The sequence below is a fragment of the Phalaenopsis equestris genome, unplaced genomic scaffold (assembly GCF_001263595.1).
Source record: "Phalaenopsis equestris unplaced genomic scaffold, ASM126359v1 Scaffold000226, whole genome shotgun sequence".
NCBI classification, from domain to species: Eukaryota; Viridiplantae; Streptophyta; class Magnoliopsida; order Asparagales; family Orchidaceae; genus Phalaenopsis; species Phalaenopsis equestris.
The window spans coordinates 1,709,507-1,732,383 of record NW_018164668.1 but is presented as its reverse complement, the minus strand read 5'-3'; the positions used below and the strand labels follow the sequence as shown (position 1 = coordinate 1,732,383).

The following is a 22,877-nucleotide window of genomic DNA, read 5'->3' as shown; positions in this document are numbered from 1 at the left end:
TTGAAATTAAAAAAAATTTTATTGGTAAACATCAATAGATACAAATTTTTTTGAATACAAGAAAATAGGATGACCTAAACGACAATGCAACAACATAATGGGACATACAGTGACGTAAGATAAACTACAACTACTGAGTGGTGAGTCCTCGTTCTCTGTTCTTTCCTTTTAAAAGTAGTAATCCAGCTACTTGCTTAGCAGTTTCAACCATCCTCCTCAAACGACGATCCTGAAAGACAAATACATCAAGAGAGAAATAAACAACACAATCAATGTCATCCGTCGACTTAATAACAGATAAACTGTTACATTTTAATAGTGGAAAATATAACACATATTCCAATGTTAGACCGGTCGTTAGAATTCCGACCCTTTACCTATAATGGAACTACATGAGTTGTCCACAATTCTGACCGAATCTTTCCCAGAGCATGAGTAGTTTGTCTAGAAAGCTTCCGAGTGTCCAGTCATGTGGTTCGTGACACCTGAATCAATGATTCACGGACTAAATGAGGTAAAAGATGTGAGTGTCATAGGAATAATACCTTGTCGAACATGGGAGATCAATGAACCAGTAGAGAACTGATTGGCTCCAACAAGTTTGATCAATTGATTTATCTAACTTTTCAGTGTGTCGAAAGATTCTGAAATTTTTCGGGTAGGAGCTAGATGAACCGTGGTAGAATCTAATGTCGTAGTGAGACACTTTGCAGTAGAGGTTTTGGTCGAAAATTTGTGTATTGGTTTTCCATGGAGCTTCCAATACTTGTCACAAGTGCGGTTGAGTTTATAACAGTAGTCACACGTTGGTGATCTGTCCAAGGTGGTATGAAAGAGGACTAAGCGCTTTAGAGACCAAGGCTAACAATTCAGTGGAAGGAGTGGAGATATCGAGCATGGCAAGTCTCCGGCTTTCTTTACGGTGAATCTCGGTACAAGCAACGCAAGCAGAAGGTAGAGGATCCCGACCAAAAATACATCCCCGGACATCATCAAGGTCTTTGATGAGGCTTGCCAGAAATGGGAACGTGCGTTCCTTTTCTGCAATATTCTGGAAGAGAGAGAGGTCGGCCGTAATATCCCAAGTGTAGACGTAGTATAGATTGTATTCCATCCATAGTGCAACTGGATCATTGTAGTACTGGCTCACGGCCTTTGATTCTTGTTTTGCCTCTCCTATCTTCTTAAACACCTCAAAAAGTTGGCCAGAGCTTCCTACATCCAATTGACATTCCCATGGAGTTGATTAGTCATGGCAGGATCATGAAATTCAAAAACAATGCTTGGGACCATTGGAGAAAGTGTTGTCGTTTAGTTTATGAGTTATGATCAAGAAGTACAAGTTAATTTCTGGTCCTCATGTTTGTAGAGAGATTGAGGTCGGTGAAGATCCTTTAGTGGACTCAAGCATGTAGGCATTAGGAGGTTCGGTGGTAGAGGAATCCGCCGTACTTTTAACAAAGCCAAAAGTGGTGTTGGGTTGCCGAGACATAGGAAGACCGACAAGGGATGTCCAACGGCTTAAAAAGGCTCATAGAACCAACAACCGGGTAGATCAAAAAGGCTAGAGAGAGAACTGGTCCGTAGAAGGATAGCCAGCGGCTGAGGAAAAACAGGCATTTGGAAGGCCTTGCAGGGAGGCCTCACTTCAGAAAAAAAAAAAAATATTGAATCTGGCAGATAGGCCTGTAGGGAGGCCGACTGAGGAGCGGCTGGAAGTTCCTAACGGCAGGAAAAAACACAGGGCTTGTTGGAAGGATCAACGGAACCAAGAAGAGACATGGGTCGGCTGGAAGGATCGGTGACTGGAAGGTCCTGACTGCAAGAGGACCGGCAAGAATTCTGCTAGAGAAAACCTATAGGTGGCCGGCGGCTAGGGTGGAACCTCTAGGGTTGGAGTCATAGCTCTAATACATGTTGAATTTGTGCCTAGAATAACTTGAATTTTATTGATAGAAAGGAGGGGTATATATACACACTCACAAGGAAAGTAATAAAAACATAATAAAGAGAAATAGGAAAGGAAATAAAAATAGAATACAAAAAAATAGGAAAGAAAAAAAACAGAATTTAATACAAATCATTGCAGTTAATACAAATCTCTGCATAATTCTAATAGTAATAATTTGGGGACAGAGCCCAAGTAAGGCATCATTCTTATACTTTTTTAACATAAATATATACATCAGAGAACTTTCTTTTTTTTACTTGTTTTTCTAGTTGCAATTAATAAAAATTTAATAGAAGTAATAATATATAATGTCATGACAATTGCCGAGCATTAAAAAAACGCAAACACCGAACTAAAATATATAAAGAAAGTTAACAAATAGGCATTAATAACATAGATCACTAGGTGTTTCAATGTGATTGAGATTCAAGCAGCAAATCGAATTTATCCATGCCAACCCAAATGACCAAAAATGAAGCTTGAATTTTTTTTGAATGAATTTTACTTGAAGGATTTTAAGGCAAAGCTATTTTAGTTTAAAGAAAGATTTACATACGTACCACTCAATTCTTACATATTTACATATCTAATACCTAAACTTCAATTTTTACATACATACCACATTACCTATGCATGAAAATGTGTATTTCACCTTTTGTGTATTTCACCTTTTATGTGTATTTCACCTTTTAAAAATTAAAATGGTGGTTTTTTTGGTGTGATATGAAATATTTTGGTGGTATAAACATGTAAAAGCAAAGTTTAGGTGTTAGATATGTTCATACATAAGAATTGGGTCGCATGTATGTGAAGGCACCTTCTTTAAAACAAAAGTCAAAATGACAAAGCATTTATCAGGTAGGATAACTTCTCCGCTTCACGAATAGGATCAAGAAGAGGCCTCTGTTCGGACGAAGGCATTGCAGGTGAAGTATTCCAAATTTGCCGCCACGAACTTCCATGTTCGGCCATGCGCTGAGAGAGCCTTCCTTTAGGAGGCCAATTGGGCTTTGTGGATTTGGCCGTGTGTTGCATAGACTTATCCTCAGTTTCATCACTCTCCCAGTCACCGGGTGAGTGCCAGCGAATAAAATCTTCAAAGACAGAATCCGGGTTTGCAGCTTTGAAAGCAGACATATCTAAGAAATATCAAAAAATAAATGGAAAAAAAAATAAATCAAAAGAATTATAGCAAAAATAAAGTTTGGAGTTTAAATAAAAAAGTGGCATTTACATACATAACACCAATTTCTAATATATTTACATATCTAACACCTAAAGTTTGTTTTTTACATTTATAGCATCCCAAATCATTCATATGACATAAAAAATGCCACAAATTTTAATTTTTTAAAAAAGAAAATACGCCTTTTCATGCATATGTAAGGTGGCATATATGTAAAAATTGAGTTTAAGTGCTAGATATGTAAATACATAGGAATTGAGTGGTATGTATGTAAATTTTCCTAAATAAAAGCCATAAAATAAAAAAATGAAAAAAAAAATACAGAAATTCAAAAGCTGTGACTACTGATACATAAAGGACAATACTGACTGTCAAGGAAAAAGCTAAAATTCTTGCTGAATTAGCTATTGTGTGTGAATCTACACACACCATATACAAAGCAATACTATATACAGATGAGTTGAATAGCTTATAGTGCGCAATGCCTATTCGCAAAACCAACAAAAGAGAAGTTTCTGTACTAAGATACGACACAAAGGCCTTATCAAGTAAGGATGATAACATGGCAAGGCCTAAATTTCTTGTATAAACAAAAGAGAAAAGAACCAAAATAATCCCTTAACTTTTTGCAAGGGGACATGTTAGTCCCAGATTCTATAAAAGTATCAATTTAGTCCCCGGGTTATTTTAATATGGGCTGAAGTAGTCTCCACAGAGGATTATTCCAGCCCCAATTTAAAGAGTTTGGTGACTAATTTGACACTATTATAGAATCTGGGACTAAAATGACCCATGTAAACATTCAGGAGATTATTTTGACACTTTACTCCTAAAAAAAATAATGGTAGGAGGCAAGAAATTATGACAGTTGATATATCTTTTTTCTTTCCCCAAACTAGAGAAACCCACCGCCAAAATCAATATAAAAATAGGTGAAGTATTGGAAAACAGAATTTCTTACCATAATAAAAAACTGTTTAAATTTGTTATAGATCAGAATCAGAAAAATGCCTTGCTTCATCCATTTTATTTAAAATGGAAATAGAAGAAAGAGAGAAATTGCCAAAAAATTAGAAAAAAAAACAGAGAGAAGATAGGTCATTGGCATCCAAGAAGCAGTTTTATTATTACAGTACTGGCAAACCTGTTATCAACTTCACCTAGTCAGCAAGTAAAATATCTCAATGAAAAGTAAGCCTGAAAAATAAAACCAAAGTCGGTGCTGCGTATTATACCTGAAGATAATATATCTCTTTCCAGTTGACCTGATAAGCTCTACATGAATAAAAATTAGTAAATCTTTTAGCTTGCGTTCTATTACATTTTCAGGACAAATCAAAAGAAAAAACAAGCAAACAATGAAAAGAAGATTTACATAAATACCACTCAATTCATATATGTTTACATATCTAACACCTAAACTTCAATTTTTACATATATGCCACCTTACCTCTGAATGAAAAGGAGTATTTCAGTTTTTAACAGTTCAAATAGTGGTATTTTTTATGTGATGTGAAAATTTTGGGTTGCATAAATGTAAAAAGCAGAGTTTAGGTGTTAGATATGCAAATACATACAAATTGAGTGGTATGTACGTAAATGCCCCAACAATTAAACATTCCGAAGATCAACATGATATATGAAGGCAGTAGATATGATCAACATTTTGCTCAAGAATACTTTTAGAGACTATTTCTTGAGGATTGCTAACGGGTTGGCAAGCACTGACCTTTATTTTATCATTTCACGGTAGTTCAAGCGGGAAAAAAAAAAGAAAATGCGGCACATTTAAAAAATAGCTACTAGTTTGCGTTCATAACTCATGAATGATATTAAAAAATTTGAAGAATCAGTTGAACTTAATTCACATAAAAACAACAAAATAAGAAATAATAAAACAAGTCAGATGCTAATACATTGCTAATATTAGTGATTAGGAAGGCAGAGGCTTTGTTCAAACAAAAAGATAAATGTTTTTGACAACTAAAGCACATATGAAACAGTGAATTCATGCTCTAAATGTGAAATTTCCAGGAAGTATCACCGCAATTTAATGGTACTGACAAATATCCGAATCAGTGGTATTTTTTCATAATGTATCATATAAGTCAATTTTATCATCTTTTTCTACAATAAAGTTTTAACGAAGGTAAACTCCCTGGGAAGAGGAGAGGGAGAGAGAGAGGTGGGGCCAACATTAGAGCTACAGCCCTTTGAAATTGGCAATGATGAGTAAAGTTTTTTTTTTTTTTTTAATTCTCAATATCTATTTTTGCATGGAAAACATGAAAGATCATAGAATGGACACAAGTTACAACATAAGGAAATATATAAAACCAACTTGAACATTTTCAATACAAAAGTACCAAGCTGATATTCCATTCAATTCATAAAACCTGACCAAAGAAATAAATAAATAATAAAATTCAGGGTGTCAAATTTATTTAATATAAAAAATTTATGTAAAACAAGTCCAATTCCAGCAATGAATCTCTGGATACTACAACAGTCTGAATCTCATGACATTTCTAACTTAAAATAATATGAAAAAAAAAATAAACTCACTGATAAATTTCCAAATACTTCAGCTGCACGGAGTCTCTCTTCATGCATATCTTCTGTCATAGGTGGCGCATCCTAAACATTAGCCAAATAAGGACCATTCAAATTGTAGGTCAATGAAACGCTATTAAGAAGGTGAGAATGAACAGAGAAAAAGATGTCGCCAAAACCTGAATGATTGGAGAATGCATATTCTGAAATGAATGCAATAGCATCATAGACTCAACAACACCTGCTGATTTATAATTTTTAGGTAGTAGATCCCCAGATCTGGTTTCATGCCCTTGAATGCTAGAGCAAACCAAGGTTTCTTCTAAATCATGCTGAACAACAAGCTTTTGAGAACTGCATAGCCATTGTTTATAATCTTTCACTAGTCCGAAAAATAAAAAAGTGCATAAAAGTTTTACAAAATGCACACATGAATATGATCGCATTCACTGATAAATGCATCTAAATGTACAAAAAGCGGTTACATATTCAACTGGGAAAACACAAATAGCTATGTAAAGTTAAAAATTCCTAAGAAAGGAAATATGTTAAAGTTTTTCGCCATGTGCAAAGCAAGTTTTTCTATTTTAGAAATTTCATGAATATTTTAACAAATCTACCTCCATTGTGATAAAAGGTTAGCTTTATATTCTAGAACATTCAAGCTAGATGTGTGGTACAAGAACCAGTAAAGAGTTATATATTGTTCACGTATCTCTAGAGGATGACAGAGCTAAAAAGAAAGCTATAGTTAACTACTCTAATTTTTATGCTACGATGGCTCAAGAAAGCACCAATTCCAGAGACCTGCTAAAAGCATAAGAACCCAGGAGTAATTTTTCTTGACAAAGGTTGAATTTATTTTAGCCAAATTTCTTATGATTATAGTTTAAGCTTTATTTAGATCAATATGGGTGCAAATTCATCATTAATTTAACCTTCAAAATCACAAGAGGGCACCCTTGATTAAGGAGTCCACTTTAGCTCATTTTAGGCTCCGATTTAGTTAATATGGGTATAAATTTGATTGAATGAAAAATGACCGTTGATAAATACAAGAAGGATCACATGCTTTCGTCGTCTCGAGATTTCCCTCTAAAGCCCATGTAGACCAAGAAAGTAAAGATGTAGATCAAGTTGTATATAGATTGAAGAGTCCTTATATCCCACAGAGAACGAGTCAATTTTCAAAAAATGTGAAAATTCTAGTCTACTAATCCTAGTTTGAAAGGTTGAAAGTTTGTGAAATTTTAAAAAATTTCTAAAATCCTAATTTTGTAAAATCCTAAATCTACAAGGTTATCTTTCTATGGTGAGAATCATGCTCACTTGACTTGAATTTTGTGAATCCTTAATATTCTTCCTCTGAATTTTCATTCTAAATTTGACAATTAGAGCAAATTAACGCGGGTGCGAAGAAACCCGCGTGAACAGGACGTTGGTGCAGGAAGGCTCTCGCATGAGCTAGAACAATAGACCGGCCCCGATGAACACTGGAGACCGGTCCAAGGGGTTCCCGAGCCAAGCGGCCCGAGCGAGCCTCCTCACGAGGCGAGCGGCCTTCCGCGCCTTTGTCCATCTTCCAGTTCTGCTTCTTCGTATAGAAGTATTTTAATGGCTATTTCTGGATTTTCTTACCTCCCCGCCTCTTCCTTTCGTGTAGGAAGTTTCCTTCTTTAGTTATTTCCCTGCCTTCATCAATGGGAGTCTATATATTGTTGTTTTCAGAGAGTTATGGTAGTTTTTGTTGTGAATTGATTTCAGATTTCCTGTGTGGAATCTTTTTCCCTATTCTAGGGTTGTATCTGAGGAGGTGGTAGTGCTTCGATGTATCCTACTCTGAGGTGTTGATTGTATCTCTTCTTTCATCTTCCCTACTCCATCTCCTCCACTTGCCTTAGCCGCCGACTATCCCCAACCGCTTCCCCTTACGCTGTCAACCCCGTTTATGCTGCAATAACTTGTTATCCCACTCTTTCCCCACCCTTTCCCCTCCACTTTTCCTTGCAGCCAGCAGTTCCAACTGTTGTTTCGTTGCTCCCAGCTACTACCCCACCTTTCCCACCACCCTTGGGATACACTCTTGAGATGTTTGTTTGTGCGTTGGTGTTTTGGTAATGTTATTTCCAGTTTATGTATGTTGTAACCCTCTTTTCTTATTAATAAAATTTGATTTTTTCTGGTTTTGTCTTTCTCCTCTTGTATCACAAATACTCCTTACTCCAGTAAACATTAAGTGGTGGAAACTTTTATTACAATTAAGTTTTCTTAACCAAACAAAGTTTCCCAAGGAATCTTTTTAGTCTCCTATTATATTGCGATCTCCTACTAATAATACTCTTATCCCACTATGTGATTGAGTGTTATTCTACTCGTTCTTCTAGTCTACGGTAAGTAATCCAAGATCACATGGAGTTTTAACATTTCAATTAGTTCAAATTAAAACTAAATTGTTAAAAAAAACACACCAAAATGCAATTAAATCCCAAATAATCTCAAAGAAATCACATGAATAGAATACAATTCATCACAAATCCAAATCAAAGAAGTATAGAGAAATTAGTTCCTAAACATGTTGAGAGAAAACCAAGTAAATTTCATTGAAATCAAAAGGAAAAAGTGTTTACAAAGAAGAACAATCAAACCCAATAATAATTCTTTTGTTCCAACGTAATCCTTCCTCTTACAAGTATCTCGACTGGATTAGTTCTCTCTTACAATGCAGTAAACACGCTCACTAAACTATCTAAAATACTCGTAGACACCCACTCCCAATATCCTCCAATCCTTCGAGCATTGGGTTTTCACCTCCTTGGTCTCAAGCGCATAGGAAACTTCTCTTAAGACACCTAGGCACCTAGGCGCTAGCAACAGGCATTGGGTTTCCAGCTCCTCTGGCATTCACGCAAGCTAGATCGATCTTCTTCGGACACCCAGGCGCTCAATTGGGCGCTTATGCACCTAATTGGGTGTCTACTTTCCAGGATTTTTGTTTGTGATGTGGGGGGCGCGGGGGGAGGCACCAGTCCAAGACTTAGCATCTATTTTTGCTCCTGATGATACCCAATGTTGTCTTCTTACATGTAAACTGCATATACAGATATATCACGAAAAAGCATAAAAATGACAAATAATAAAGAAAACATAAGAAATGACACAACATATTTTCTACACATCACCCACTCACTACTCACTATATACAAACAAGCAACCACTTTCTCATTCATCAACCTTCAAACCGCCGAAAAAAAATCCCTCTTAACCACAACTCCCTCACATCATATACCATCTGCATCTCTTTGTCCTCCATGATAACAAATGTGTCATACCTCAATAAGCCAACAGCTTCCCCAACTCTTCATTGTCTTGCTGATCTCCCTCACCTTTAGGCTCAAATTCCTTGCCAACAATAAGAAATGGTCTACTCAGATGAAAAGCTACACTACCACTTCTATCTATCTAATTTTTTTTTACCGCAACAAAATTTATTATGACAATTTCACAAGCAAAGATATCTTATATTATTTTGTGTGCAAATACATGAAAGACTGTGTACATTTTTTTAAATGTGATAGCTTTAAAGGCCCCAATCACACTATTTGAAACACAACTATGCATGGTGATAGGCCCAGCACTTTCCGAACACCAGTTGAAGTGTTTGAAACGGCAACTATGCATGGTGGCAAGTCCAATGCTTCCCGAACACTACCTATGTGAGGGAGATATTGAAATGCTTCTAAAATGAACAAACTCAAATGAATATAATGTGATAAAATATAAAAAAGAAGGTTTTCCAAAGTGGAAAATCAAAAAATCAAAATCAAAATGAGCACTTGAAAAGTTGCACTATTGATAAATACTCTTAACCCTATCCCATGACTTATTGAAGAAAGAGATATGAGAACAATGTTGACATGAGACTTCTAGTCGAGATTTCCATTAGAGATAAGAGCAACTGTAGTGTGGCGTCATGCTTAGGGATGTATGTCACATTCTATCAGATCGATTGCAAAATTATGACAATAGTACGCCTAGTAAAACACCTCATTTAATAAGAATAGGAAGCATAATGTCTTCTTGCCCTTAAAGGAATCAACAGTGATGATTACTCGGGTAGAGATGAGGTGTAATGCTTGCACTATATTTTCACATGAATTGAGGGAGGCGGCAATGGTACTAGCATTGGAGAGCATAGAGAAAAATGAGACATAAGAGTTAACACCTAAGGCAATGCAGTCTTTGCAAGAGGAGTTTCAAGATATTCTGACTAGCATCCCATCACCTGAACTATCACCTCTATGGTAGCTTCAACATGTCATATATTCCATCTCAAGGGTCGGTGTTCCCCCAACGACCAACATACAAAATGCAACCAGTGGAGTATGAAGAGTTCTAGAAATTGATAGAGGATCTTATTGCTCAGGGATTAGTTCCTGAGAGTATTAGTCAAACCAGCTTTAATTGTGCTCAAGAAAGATAGATAATGTCAAATGTGCACTGATAATAGAGCTGTCAATAAGATCACCATCAACTATAGGCTCACCATCTTACGACTAAACGGCTTATCAGATCAATTATATCAACTAGCATATTTTCCTAGATTGGTTTACACAATATTTACCATGAAATTCGAATGAGACCCAACAATATGTATAAGATCGCCTTCAAGCTATAGGATATATATATATATATATATATATATAAAAACAATCATGAATTTTAGCTTGTCTGATGCTCCAAGTGCTTTTATGTAATTGATGAATCAGATTTTTAAAGTCATCAAGAAATTTATTGACACTACTCTACGGCACCTAGAGGTGTTCAAGAATAGGATTTAGCGAGGAGGCAGTTGTGGGATAGCAAGGAAAGGATAATATGAGAGGCCAACGATAATTGGAAGGGGATAAGCGATGTTCGGCGGCTATCCAAGTTAAAAACAGGAAATCAAACGACAAACAATGAAGTACGGTCGGCGAGGGGGACCCACCACTTGTTCCTGAGCAAGCTACATACACACCACTTGCAAGAGAAAAATGATACAACACTCTGAAGAGCATAAGTTTAAAGAGGTATCTCTTAAAATACATAAAATAGAAGATAAAGTCTCAAAGCAAAAATATGACACATAAATAGAGTTCTAATAAAAAATAACTCTAATTAGGAATAAAGAAATAAAAATAAGGGTCTCCAAGACATGTAACAGCCAAAAAGAGCAAATTTTCCTCTAAAGTTGCGAACGAGAAGAGAAACATGTGGGTTGTCCATCTGTGATCACGAGAGTGCCTAATTCCATGATATGCGGAATCTCACAATCGTTGGATCGCGAAACTTTCGATTGAACGATCCTGCGTGAAGCTCCTGCATCGTTTTCCCCGACTAGGAGAAACTTCCTCTTTGGAAGAACCTGGATCTCATTGTCGGGTCTTATTTCTCACAAAACACATGAAATGATTTCCAAAATTGTGGTTCACTCCTACTATCTGGCGATTTATTCGTGAGTGCACTATTGAACTGAATTGAAATTTAATATCCAGCTTACTTCATAAAATCTTTCATACAATGTTTAAAATATTTCCATCTTTGTCTGAAGTGATTGTATATTGGACCTATCTCCGTAGAGGTTGCTTTGTGACCGCTATCAACTCATCAAACTCATCACCTTTTTGGATCATCAATGCTAATCTTATCGGTGCTTCTCAAGGCCTGCAAAAAGATTATCTGTGATACCCGTCCTTAAACTTTGTATGAATGCCCATCACCTTGAACTTCTTCTAAGGCAAGATTATAATGCACCTACCATCTATGGTGAATGAATGTGCTATTATAATATGTGCAATATGATGATACAACCAAGGATGACCTAGTACGATGTGACATGCATCCATCGGTACCACTTCAAATCTCACTTGTTTCTGAAACTTGTCTCCAATAAAATTCCATAAGACATCTATCAACTGTGATATTATTCTCTTTCTTCAATCAAGACAGAGAATAAGATTGGGTATGCTTTTGTGTGACCAAATTGAACTTATCGATCATATGGGTAGACACCACATTCTTACATTTGTGTGGATCGATGATAAGATAGCACAATTTTTTGTTCACGGTGCAACATTTATAAGAGAAGTTGTAGAACCATTATTGCTTCCACATGGGTTGTCTGAAGAATCCATCAAACAAATAGCATCTTTTCCTCATCTGCAAAAGCTAATACTCTTCTATGAAATCCTCATTTTCTACCATGCCAATGTACGTTCTTCAAATGCTCCCTGCTCAATGAGAGAGATCACAATTTTATTTGGGAAATTGATCGCAATGTGTCCTTGCTAGGATTTATTTGGAAGTGCTAGTGGATTTCCCTTTTCTCCACTCTAGATTAATTTCTCCTACAACGGGGTTTGCGTCGGTGCTCCACTAGGTGTGCTCTTGCTGCCTAAACCAGGAATGAACCTTGTATGTAAGGTGTCACAGTCAACTCATGGTGTTCCAGCTTCTCCAACTTCAAAACTAAGGTTTGTACATTGAGTAGAAGTCAATACTGTTGCATCTGCAACAAATTACTTATAGGTGGCCTCAGTCCTCCAGTATACATCATCATTGTGTGCTCCTCTAGTTCCACCAATTAACATTTTAGCATTAGTTGATCAAATTCAGCTTACTCTTTCACAACAGAATCTTTCCAGTGCAAATTGTAAAATTTATGAACACATTATGTCGATAATACATGGGAACATATTTGTGTTGTATCATTCATCTATAATACCGTATGGTGATCTTATCCTTTCCTACCGTCATTAAAGAGCTTCATGTTCTACCACCACATGGAAGCACCTTCCTTAGTTTAACAGCGGCTAGCTTCACTATTATGTTAAGTACTCAACGACACTATCTGAAGCCACTTGATAAACTTGTCCACATCCATGAGACCATCAAAATCCGGGAAGTCGATCTTCACTCCAAAATCCTAGCTTCTTTAATATTCAATGTTAAATTGTCGGTTTATTAAATCATTACTGGAAACTTCCTAATGAAAGAGATTCACTTCCTCCTCTAAATCTGATAAGTCACCGTTGTGACTATGGAAGATCACTCTAAGATGTCTCCTCTCAAAGGTGATAAGCCTTTCATGTAGTTGGAGAAATTTTCACTACATATTCTCCTTAGTAAGTTCATGGACATCTTTCTCAGAACTTCTCGTAGGCAGTATTATGCATTTTCTCTCGAATAGAGTTTCAACTAAAATAGGATTGCAAGTCAAAGGTTTGTCATCTCGTTCACTACGTCAACTTGAAATTTTGCCTTTTTTGGTTGTCCCCTTTATTTCTTGTTTATTTATTGCTAATTAGGGTTATTTTTTATTAGGATCCTATTAATTTGTTGTATTTACTATTTTGAAACTTTAGCTTTTAATTTATGTATTTTAGAGTTTCTTGTCTGATTTTTTTGCTCTCTTAAATGTTGCATTCTCTTCATTTTGCAAGTGATGTGTTGGTAGTTTGCTCATGAATAGGTGGTTGACCTCTCTCATCGCGTGTACTTCTTTGTTTGCCCTTTGATTTGCTATTTTCAGCTAGGACAGCCGTTGAACATCGCTTATCCCCTTCAACATGTCATCGATCAATCATATTCTTCTTCCCTTGCTATCCCACAATCACATTCTCACTAAATCTTGTTTCTAAACACCTTCTAAGAGCCTCAGAACGGTGTCATCTGTTATCAAAGCTCAACAAACTCTAGAATTTTAGGGACTTTTCTTTCTTTCTTGCAAACAAACAATCCAAACAACCTAACCTAACATCCCCACAAAAAAAAAAAAACCTTCAACATATCCTAATTATTTCAACCACAATTCCTAGCCCTAACAACTAAGTTTTCAAAAGTGAAAGACCCGTGATCAAGTGATTGCGGGTTTCTGCCAGTGTCATAAACTAACTTCATTTGATAGACCTTTATTAGAAACTTTAATTTTATAGCAATACCACTAACAGTATTCCTTAAAAAAGACAGATTTGCATGATCAGAAAGGCATGGGTATGGGTTTATTACGATGCATTCTAGGCCTTTCTACATTTTAATCAGGTATTTCAGGTTGAGTGTGATGCCTCTATGATACACTAAAGATATATGCATTTTTAGACCCATATTTTATACTCATTTTTTGTGATATTGCACTTTAATGTAATATAATTTTATGTTTTCTTACAAGTTATTAAATTTTAGGACTTAAAACAAAAATGATAAAATTTGGAGCAAAAATGAAGAAGTGAAAATTTGTTCAGAGTCGACGACGTCGTTTGACAGAGAGCATCGAATTAAATTGCGGAACACTGGCGCCGACGGCGTCAATGTCGGTTCAACCCCCGTTTCTAGAAAATTTGACAAATTTGGACACTTTTTGAAGAGTTTTTGGAGGCACCTATTGGAGAACCGACTCTAAGTTTTATTTGGGGCCAAAATTGATTAGAAAAGTGACTCTTCCTGCCATTCCATCGCCCCAATTCAATTTTCCACACAACACATTATTATACGCATCACACATTCTTTCATTTTTCATTTCACAACTATTTAGAGTCTATTGTTCTTATAATTTAGAGTTTTGTGGTGAGATTAAGTGTGAACTTCTCTCTAAGAGTGTTGGAGAAGGAGAAAAGTGAGAGATTTCTTTCTCCTTCATTTTCTAGAAGAGACTACAAAGGATTTGCTTAAAGAAAGAGTTTCAGATAAGTGTTGTTAGTTTATTAGTGTTGTATGAACTTTCTTTTATATATCTTTCTCATGAAGTTTGAGTAGTTTACTTTATCTTTCTCTCTACTCTGAGATATGGTGAAATGAAAAGATAATATGGATGTGTCAATATTAAAATATAAATTAAATTGTGATGATTTTTCAATTCCGAACTTAATTTACTTTTCGATCTAACCAATTGATTTTCTATAACAATGTATCAGGGTAGAGAATTAAAACTGCTTCAATTTGGCACAATACATATTTGAACAATTTATCTCATCTCAATTTACCAAAACCTCATTGTAGTAGGAAAGATGTTTTTTCACATAAGAATTTTTTATCACATAAACATAGTTTAATAGTTTAGTAGTTACTGTTTAAAGTTTGTATTTCAGTTTTGTTAGTAGTTAAATAATTTAGTTCTGATAATATCTCAACATTCGAAATTAGTGACAGTAATTTCGTTTTGACTTTCTGTGAATTTCCTAGTAAATTTATCATTTCAAATTTAAACATTCATCGTGAGATAGATATTTGGGGCTTAAATAGAAAGTTTTTTATTATTTGATAATGATACGTATACTTGCGTAGAATCCCAATATTATTGCTTAAATTTCTAATTCATAAAATATTGCATCAAGCTTTTGACACTGTTTCATAGCGGAGTCAACTATATAATTTTTACACAACTATATTAATCGGGATCACTCTACCATAGGAATTGAGCTATAGAGTCGGGGTGGGCACTCCATCTCTTCTTTAGTGAAAACTTGAATAACTTTGGGCAAAAGTATTACAACTATAACAAGCCAATTTAACCCATTGTAAGAACCCTCAATAATTGGAGCTATTTTTTACTGGTTAATGAGTTCATCCTCTATTCTGATCGCATGGCCCTAAGATTCTTAAACAGTCAAAATAAACCAAAGAGCGAACATGTCTCTTGAGTTCTCCATTTAGGGTTGTTGATTCACGGGGTCACCATTTCTTGTTGATTACTATTATGCAATCCAAGATAGTCGGTTTTGAAGTGTTAGACACTATGTATATCATTGATCAAAACTTCTAGGAGATTTTGATCCATTTTTAAGAGAAACCCTATCAGCAGTACCACATATTATATATACTCTTCCAGAATAAGTTGTGCATTCCTAGTTCATTCAGAGAAAATATTTTAGAGAAAAGCCACAATGAAGGTGTGGAAAAAAATTTTGTCAGAGGTAATGCTCTTTCCTTAGTTAAAAAGATCTTCTGTTGGTCTAGATTGGTGTGAGATGTGTAGAGGCATATTCAATAGTATAAGGTATGTCACTTACTTACAACCCGTGGTTAAAATATAGTTCTACACACTCCGCTTCTATCCGAATGACCCTGAGTGGATGTAAAGAGGGACTTCATTATGGTTCTCTAATAGACCCAATGGACTAAAGATTCTGTTATGATGATGGTGAACCATTTCTCCAAGATTATCAAATCACACATTGCAGAGTTATATAGTTGTACTTCAAAGAGATAGTCACATTCATGGTGTGCCCGATACCATCACTTCAAATAGACATGTGAAGTATTTGAGCCATTTTTTAAAGACTTTATGGAGAAAGCTTCATACGAAACTTCAGTTCAAGTCAACAACTCACCATTAAAGAAATGGATAGGCGAATTAGAGCTTCAAAACTACCCTTAGGAGCTTTGTAGGCAGCATTCAATGGGATATGATCTTCCCTCAGTTTTACATATAATAAGTCCGCTAGTGAGCCGACAGGTCACAATCCTTTGAGATTATATACGAGCAAAATCCTCTCACATCATTAGAGTTAGTGTCTATACTTCCAACCACAAAGCTTAATATTGAAGCAAAGACAAAGTCAAAAATTCAAATTTAACATAAACAAGCGAGGTAAAAATTATCAAGTAAAACAGTAAGTATCAAAAGAATGATTATGAGCTTCAAGTAGGGCAACTTGGCGTAGATTAGATTGACGAATGAAATTTTATGCAGTTTCATTGGCAGAACTCAAAGACATAGCTAATGGTCCATTTTGAATTGTTAAGAAGACCAATGATAATACACAAAATATTGATCTGTTTTGAGATTATAACATTTCTATTACATTCAATGTTACGATTTTTTTGTGATAGAATGAGGATCTAAATGCTTCCAGTGCAAAAAGTAAAGCCTTTCTCGCCTAGGTAGAATGAACAGTGACGTGATTTTTGCCCTAGGAGGAAACGAGGGTGTGGCTTCTGCCTTTGGCAAAATTTAGAGGACTAAAACAGTCTCAATTTCAATTTCTCGCTCATAGAGCGGATCGGCTCCCTCTTAGGGGTCTTTAGTCACCTCATTGAGTTAAAATTAGGGTTATTTTATGTTAGTTTAATATAATAATTGTAGTGATTGCATTGGAACTTTTGGTTTGTTTTATGTATTGGAGGTTGTCTCCTCTGATTTTTCCTCCTTTACAAGTGTTGTATAATATTCTCATTTAGGTTGTGTGACTATAACTTGATCGAGAATGGGGGGTGGGTCTTCCTGGATGTCATAAATGCCATATCTAGCTATAGGGATCATTTTCCTGTAGTTATTCTTCCGCAAACAGCCGCTGTCGTCATATTATCTTTCCCACAGACCTTCTAATTTTAATATTTGACAATTTGCTATTGCCTTACCTCATGCTACAACTTTTTCTTGATTCTTATACACCATCTAGGAACCCATGACCAGTGTCAATAAAGCTTTGCAATTCATCATTTTAATATCAAGAAATAAAGGTAATTCCATGATAACAGTAAATTAATATCTTTAGTTCACCTGCTATTATCAAGAGAATCTTTAGGAATCATATCATGAGATTGATCACATGGATCATGCAAATCAACCTGTTTAGTAAAAATCATAGCATTAGCCTCCATATTAACATTTCATACTCATAGTAAAAACGCCGAAATGCAAAAGTTGCATGTGCAGTCGGTACAAAAATTTAAGGGAATAATCATATGTAACAAGAAGTAAAATAGTAGCACCTTGTGAATATTAGAAACACTGTCTTCACGTTCAACACCATTTTGATGTTCATGAACGATCAAATTCTTCTTTTCAATACATATTGCCAACTTCAAACGACAACAAAAATTTTACAGTTAGCATGCCAAAACAGTAACGTTACATAGTGAAGAAAATACAACATAATAATGTACTTGTGAATGCAGAATATTAATCATGGGTTGGGGTCTTCAAGTGCCTGCTGTCATTTCATTTAGTGTCCAAATGTTATGATCTAGGTGTTTTATTTTTTCCTAAAAGATTTAGAATCTAGGAAAAATATCAAACAATAATTGTGAAATCAGTAAGCTGTGATAATCATGTTAAATCTTCAAATAATTTTCTTCCTCAAATCAGACAATTTCGAAATTTTGGTATGTTAGCCTTATGTGGGGATATATACAATGCTCATGAAACTTTAAGATTCTCATTTTAAGAATTTTATTAATTAAAATTAATTAAAAATCACAAAAATATGAATTGCTCCCTCGATGCCACCCACTATCCGTGTGACTATCCTAACCCTTGGTGAAGACCTTAGGGGTCAAAAATCCTTTGGCTTGGGTCTAACCCTAGTCCAGAGCAAAGGTTTCACCAATTTAACCCATGGATCAGTGGCTATCTACTAGCCCTATTAGCCCTAAAGTTTGAATAATTTTGAGCACATTCAATGTAATGACATAAAATTTTAAAAACTTAATTAAATTAATAATATTAAATTTAGGAATTATAATGATAGCAATAAAATTCACCTAATAATTTAATGTTTAAAGATTGTCGAGAACATATTGAATTATATTTTAGTTTAAAAAATGTTAATAATTAAAGATCTTATATATACATATATTTAAGAAACTAATTGATATATGAACCGACTAGTGCCAACTAAACTGACGCTAATCAGTTGTGTGGATTTTTTTGGGTGTCATAAAGGATCTATTTAATATCACATCCTACTTTAAAGTTCGTGTAGCAGTTCACAGTTTATGATGTGATGTTAAAATTTCTTTTCTGTTGCATAGTTTTTTACTTCTTACTATTTTAGGACTTAAGATTTAATATGTTATTATTCAATAAGTTAATAGGATTGTCACGTTAAACTTTGATATTAGTGCAATGTTTCTTAGCACAATTTAATAATTTTGACGGTTATGCCTCCCGAACAAATAATATGTTAGTAATTAATTGCGTAATTTTGAACCTTGACACTAACTCCACCAAAATATGCCCTCATACTAGTGACATGTCCCTAGTTGTTTGGAGCACGTATTTGCATTATATTTAATATTTTAAATTAAATATTGTATTTTTTATTCTATACTTTGAAATGTAATTAAGCTATAAAGTTAGTACATACATGCCTATGATGAACTTCTACCTTCGGATTAAGATCCTGGATTCTATTTCTAAAATAATCCTATTCCTATGGTGAATACTATCCAACTAGTTTATTAGATTGTATTATAATAAAGGCCAAGATCAACCCATTCCAAACCCAAGCATTTACGAACCTATCACAAATCAAACTTTGACTACGCTTCCTAAATATCAGCAGATCCACTATCCCGTAAAACTGTTAAAAATTGCACAGAAGTAGGAAAAAAAAACAGTACCATCTGCAGTTTCTGATGCACCAAACATGTGGTCAGGTCAATATTGGAGGAAGCTGACATTTTTGGCAATGGTTGCGACTCCTCCCAACACCAACGGACTTCTCTCACAAATTCAATCCACAGAGTAGCAATTGCTGCACAATAAATCAAGAAGCGTCGGATGCAATAATATAAAAAATAGATCTTATAATAAAAAAATTCATATTCAAGCAAGCATTCTAAGATCCAACAGAACAGATCTACTTCATTAGCTTATAAAAGCGGTACCTGAAAAAGAAAGGAGAAAACTTAAATACAAACCTCTGATGTTGCAATTCCCAAGCCACAATGCATGCAGACAGAATTGAGCAAATAGAGAACCTAGAGGAGCACCTTTGATAAAACGAGAGTTTCTGCCCTCGAAATCCATATGATTCCAACTTTCAACTCCTACATGTGAATTTATTCAATCGGGAATCTGTATAGTAACAAAGCACAGGAAAAAAAAAAATACTCTGAACCCCTCCGGAGGGTAAGTCAAAAAGTTCATAACTTGACAGAATTTACAAGAGGAAATTATTTTTACTGACTAATCTTTGCATAAAGACAAACTTTACGCAATCTCCATTAAATTAAAACGGCAATGCATACAGTTATTATAATAATTGATCATCACAATCAAAAACAGAAGCAGCAACAGTGATTAAATTAAGCTTAAAACTGAGATAATACCATCATGGAAAATCTCTTTAAGTATGCGATCTACCACTGCTGGAGGAGGTATAAAATCTAAAGTCTTGGAAATATCGGAGCCAGAGTTCTCAGCTGTCTAGCACAAAGATCAATAAATAGGAAGTGAACCTTTACCAAATTTACAAATGACAAATAAGATTACGAATATTCAGGTAACCTGAAACAAAATCTTCCAAATATTTGGCTTCAAATGACTTATCCAGTGCAGATATCAAAAGGCTTAGCTGTAAGGCAAATCCAGACTTGCCAATAGAATCATCAATCCTGTAATACCAAAAAGTGAAAAGAATTTTAGAGATTGCAAGGTAGTCTTCTCATACAGAGATTGAAAAGCTCAAGAATAAAGAATCCATAATTCCAAATCATATAGAACCTAGGCCTTATTTTCTTTGTTTTGTAGAGAATCTGTTTGTTGTATGGGGCATTTATATAGCACACAGTTCTGATTTATTTAGATATCTCACACCTAACCTTTCATATTTACACACATAGCGCTCAATTCTTTAATATCACATCAAAAATAGCACTATTACCACTTTTTTAAAGTGAAATATACTTTTTCATACATAAGTTTAAAGCACCAAAGTGCTATGCTATGGATGTAAATGAAAGTTTAGGAGTGACATATGTAAACACATAAGAATTGTGTGCTCCGTATATAAATTTCCCTAGTTGTATTGGTTCATTTTGTTGGAGGATTTCTTTAGTTTGAAGCCAGATACACCGATACAAAGAACACTTGATATATTTTGTGATACATCATTTATATGATGGACAATAATGAATTTTATTATAAAGCAGGATGCATTATTTTTCTTTGGATTCTGAGAAACCATAGGGTGATGCCTATGACCTTCCAAAAATCACCTCTTCATATGTCAAACAATCACTTCTCCTCATTGTCTTACTTCAACTGGAATTAAACCCAAAACTCAATTTGCCAAGCTCATGCGTAATCATACTTACCTAAAATAGCATAAAATTGGTTCCCATTCTTCAAGGTTAGCCACATTAGCCACCCACATTTTCCTTTGTACTTATTCAACAATTCAAATCTATCTCTATAATTTGATACTGCTTAACTTTACCACTGCCACCACCTTTTATAAAACCCAACACCATTTTGCCAACAAATTTAAGCTTTTTTCTCATCCAAATAAGAGCACATATCGAATCAAGTTACTCTTGCATACTTTTGGACGATTTGAATGTGGTAAGTATACTTGCTTGACTGAAACTTGGATTTCATATTTCCAACTTTGTTGATTATATGATTTTTATTGCAAATGGTTCAAGAGTAACCTACTTTGTTGTCCTTATCATTGTTATAGGAATACACCTTCCAATTTTGTCATTTGACTTTCTGATCATAAACTCCTCTGCGCCCAATCCCGTAATTGGCTTCCCAGTTAGCTCGGCTCGCAACTATATCGCGAGGTTTGGTCACAAAGGCCCACTGTATCGCGAGGTTCGATCACGAATACGGTCTCGTCAATTTGGAATGTATCGCAATCCCCTCTTTGGCAACGACGGATCTTGTTTGTTGTGATCGCGTCATAAGCTTCCTGGCTCGTTCAAATCATGATTGTACCGCGAGCTTCAGTCATGAAAACAAATTCTATACGTCGCAATCCCGTTGTTGACTTCCTAGCAGCTTGAATGAAGACTGTATCGCGAGGTTTGGTCACAAAGGTTGAACTTTGTACGTTGTGATTTTGTCATTGGCTTGCCAACTAGCTCGAATCACGAATGTATTCTCATTACTTCCAAGACATTGCCCTGATACCAATTTGATGGGAACTTTCACAGAAATTAGGGCAAAACAAAATACTTTACTGCACCAACACCAAAAAACGCAACCCAAATACATAAAAGATTAAAACCTACAATTCAATAAGTAGATTATCTCATTCAAGAAAACAACCACACATGCATAACCTAACTCTAAACATATTAGTCATATTTATACCCCACAATAATAACTAACAGATGAAGAAGTTGCAATTTTAGTCTTACGCCTAACTTAAGTATTCAAATTTAATGGGGGGCTCAGCGTCGACTTAATGGAGCATGAAGAGGACAGTGTCGTGCACGCCAGCTAAACAGTATTTTTTATGTGATGTTAAAGATTTGAGTATTGTACATGTAAGTATGAAATTTCGTGTTAAATATGTAACTACGTAATAATTGTGTGGTATGTATGTAAATGTCCCAAAAAACCAAAAGATAACTATGGAAAAATCCTTCAAAACCATAAAATAAATTAATAACCCACCTTTTTCTTGTAAATGCAAGTTTTTTTATCCACATCTTAGCAGTAAAAGAAATTTAGGACTTCTTAAGGACATCATATTCATAGAAGCGGAACTCCATCAATACATCCTCCATTTGAATTGTGAAAATTAATGAACAATGCCAAAACAAACTTAATTAAGACCTAACTCCGCATTCACAAAACTCCAAAATTACAAAATGGAAAGCTCATGTTATTTAACAAGTACTTGAAGAATTGCATTCCTAATTTACGAGCTCCAAAAATTCATGTATGGCTCTTCTAAGAGAGACATTCGTCGGAGTCAAATTTTTAGAATGTAAATTGAATTTAGAAAAGATACTATCCAGAGATTTTTGTCTTATTTTATGAGGACTTTGTGACTTGATTCTAGGCTTACCATGGATGCAAGTTTAAGATTATAGTAGCAATAGAGTGTCGATCAATAGAGTGTCGATCAATCGTAATCATTAGGCATTAAATGCTTAGATTATAGTAGCAATGAACTAGTTTAAAATGGAGGAAATATATTGGTGGGGGATGATGACAAACCTGAATTTTGTAGTTACCATTTCAAATAATCATAGATATTGGTCTTCTTAATCAAAGGAGGCAGTTGACACAATTTTATCGAAATTTTCTTGTCAATGGCCATGGTTTACATCAACTAAAAATGTCTTATAAACTTGGAATTTAAGTTTGTCTGAATAGAGAATTTAAAATTAATCTTAACAAACAAAAGGCTTCATATCCTATCAAAAGCACTCCACAATTCAAAACTCGAAGAAATTGGCCTTTTAGAA

The 22,877-nt window shown here is 34.9% G+C and overlaps 1 protein-coding gene across 3 annotated transcripts in view; it reads right to left on the bottom strand.

Annotated features, from left to right (window-relative positions):
- The window catches only part of LOC110023637 (rab3 GTPase-activating protein catalytic subunit), a 70,283-nt gene that overhangs the window by 19,581 nt on the left and 27,825 nt on the right, over positions 1-22,877 (bottom strand). For all 3 annotated transcript variants that reach the window (XM_020723133.1, XM_020723132.1, XM_020723134.1), the window contains exons 10-19: positions 19,960-20,066; positions 19,782-19,874; positions 19,371-19,499; positions 19,071-19,204; positions 17,439-17,528; positions 17,227-17,294; positions 5,870-6,044; positions 5,703-5,774; positions 4,373-4,412; positions 2,819-3,090 (exon numbers count right to left, since the gene is read on the bottom strand). In XM_020723133.1, coding sequence (XP_020578792.1) covers positions 2,819-3,090; positions 4,373-4,412; positions 5,703-5,774; positions 5,870-6,044; positions 17,227-17,294; positions 17,439-17,528; positions 19,071-19,204; positions 19,371-19,499; positions 19,782-19,874; positions 19,960-20,066 — 1,180 coding nt within the window. The remainder of the gene's footprint in view (positions 1-2,818; positions 3,091-4,372; positions 4,413-5,702; positions 5,775-5,869; positions 6,045-17,226; positions 17,295-17,438; positions 17,529-19,070; positions 19,205-19,370; positions 19,500-19,781; positions 19,875-19,959; positions 20,067-22,877) is intronic.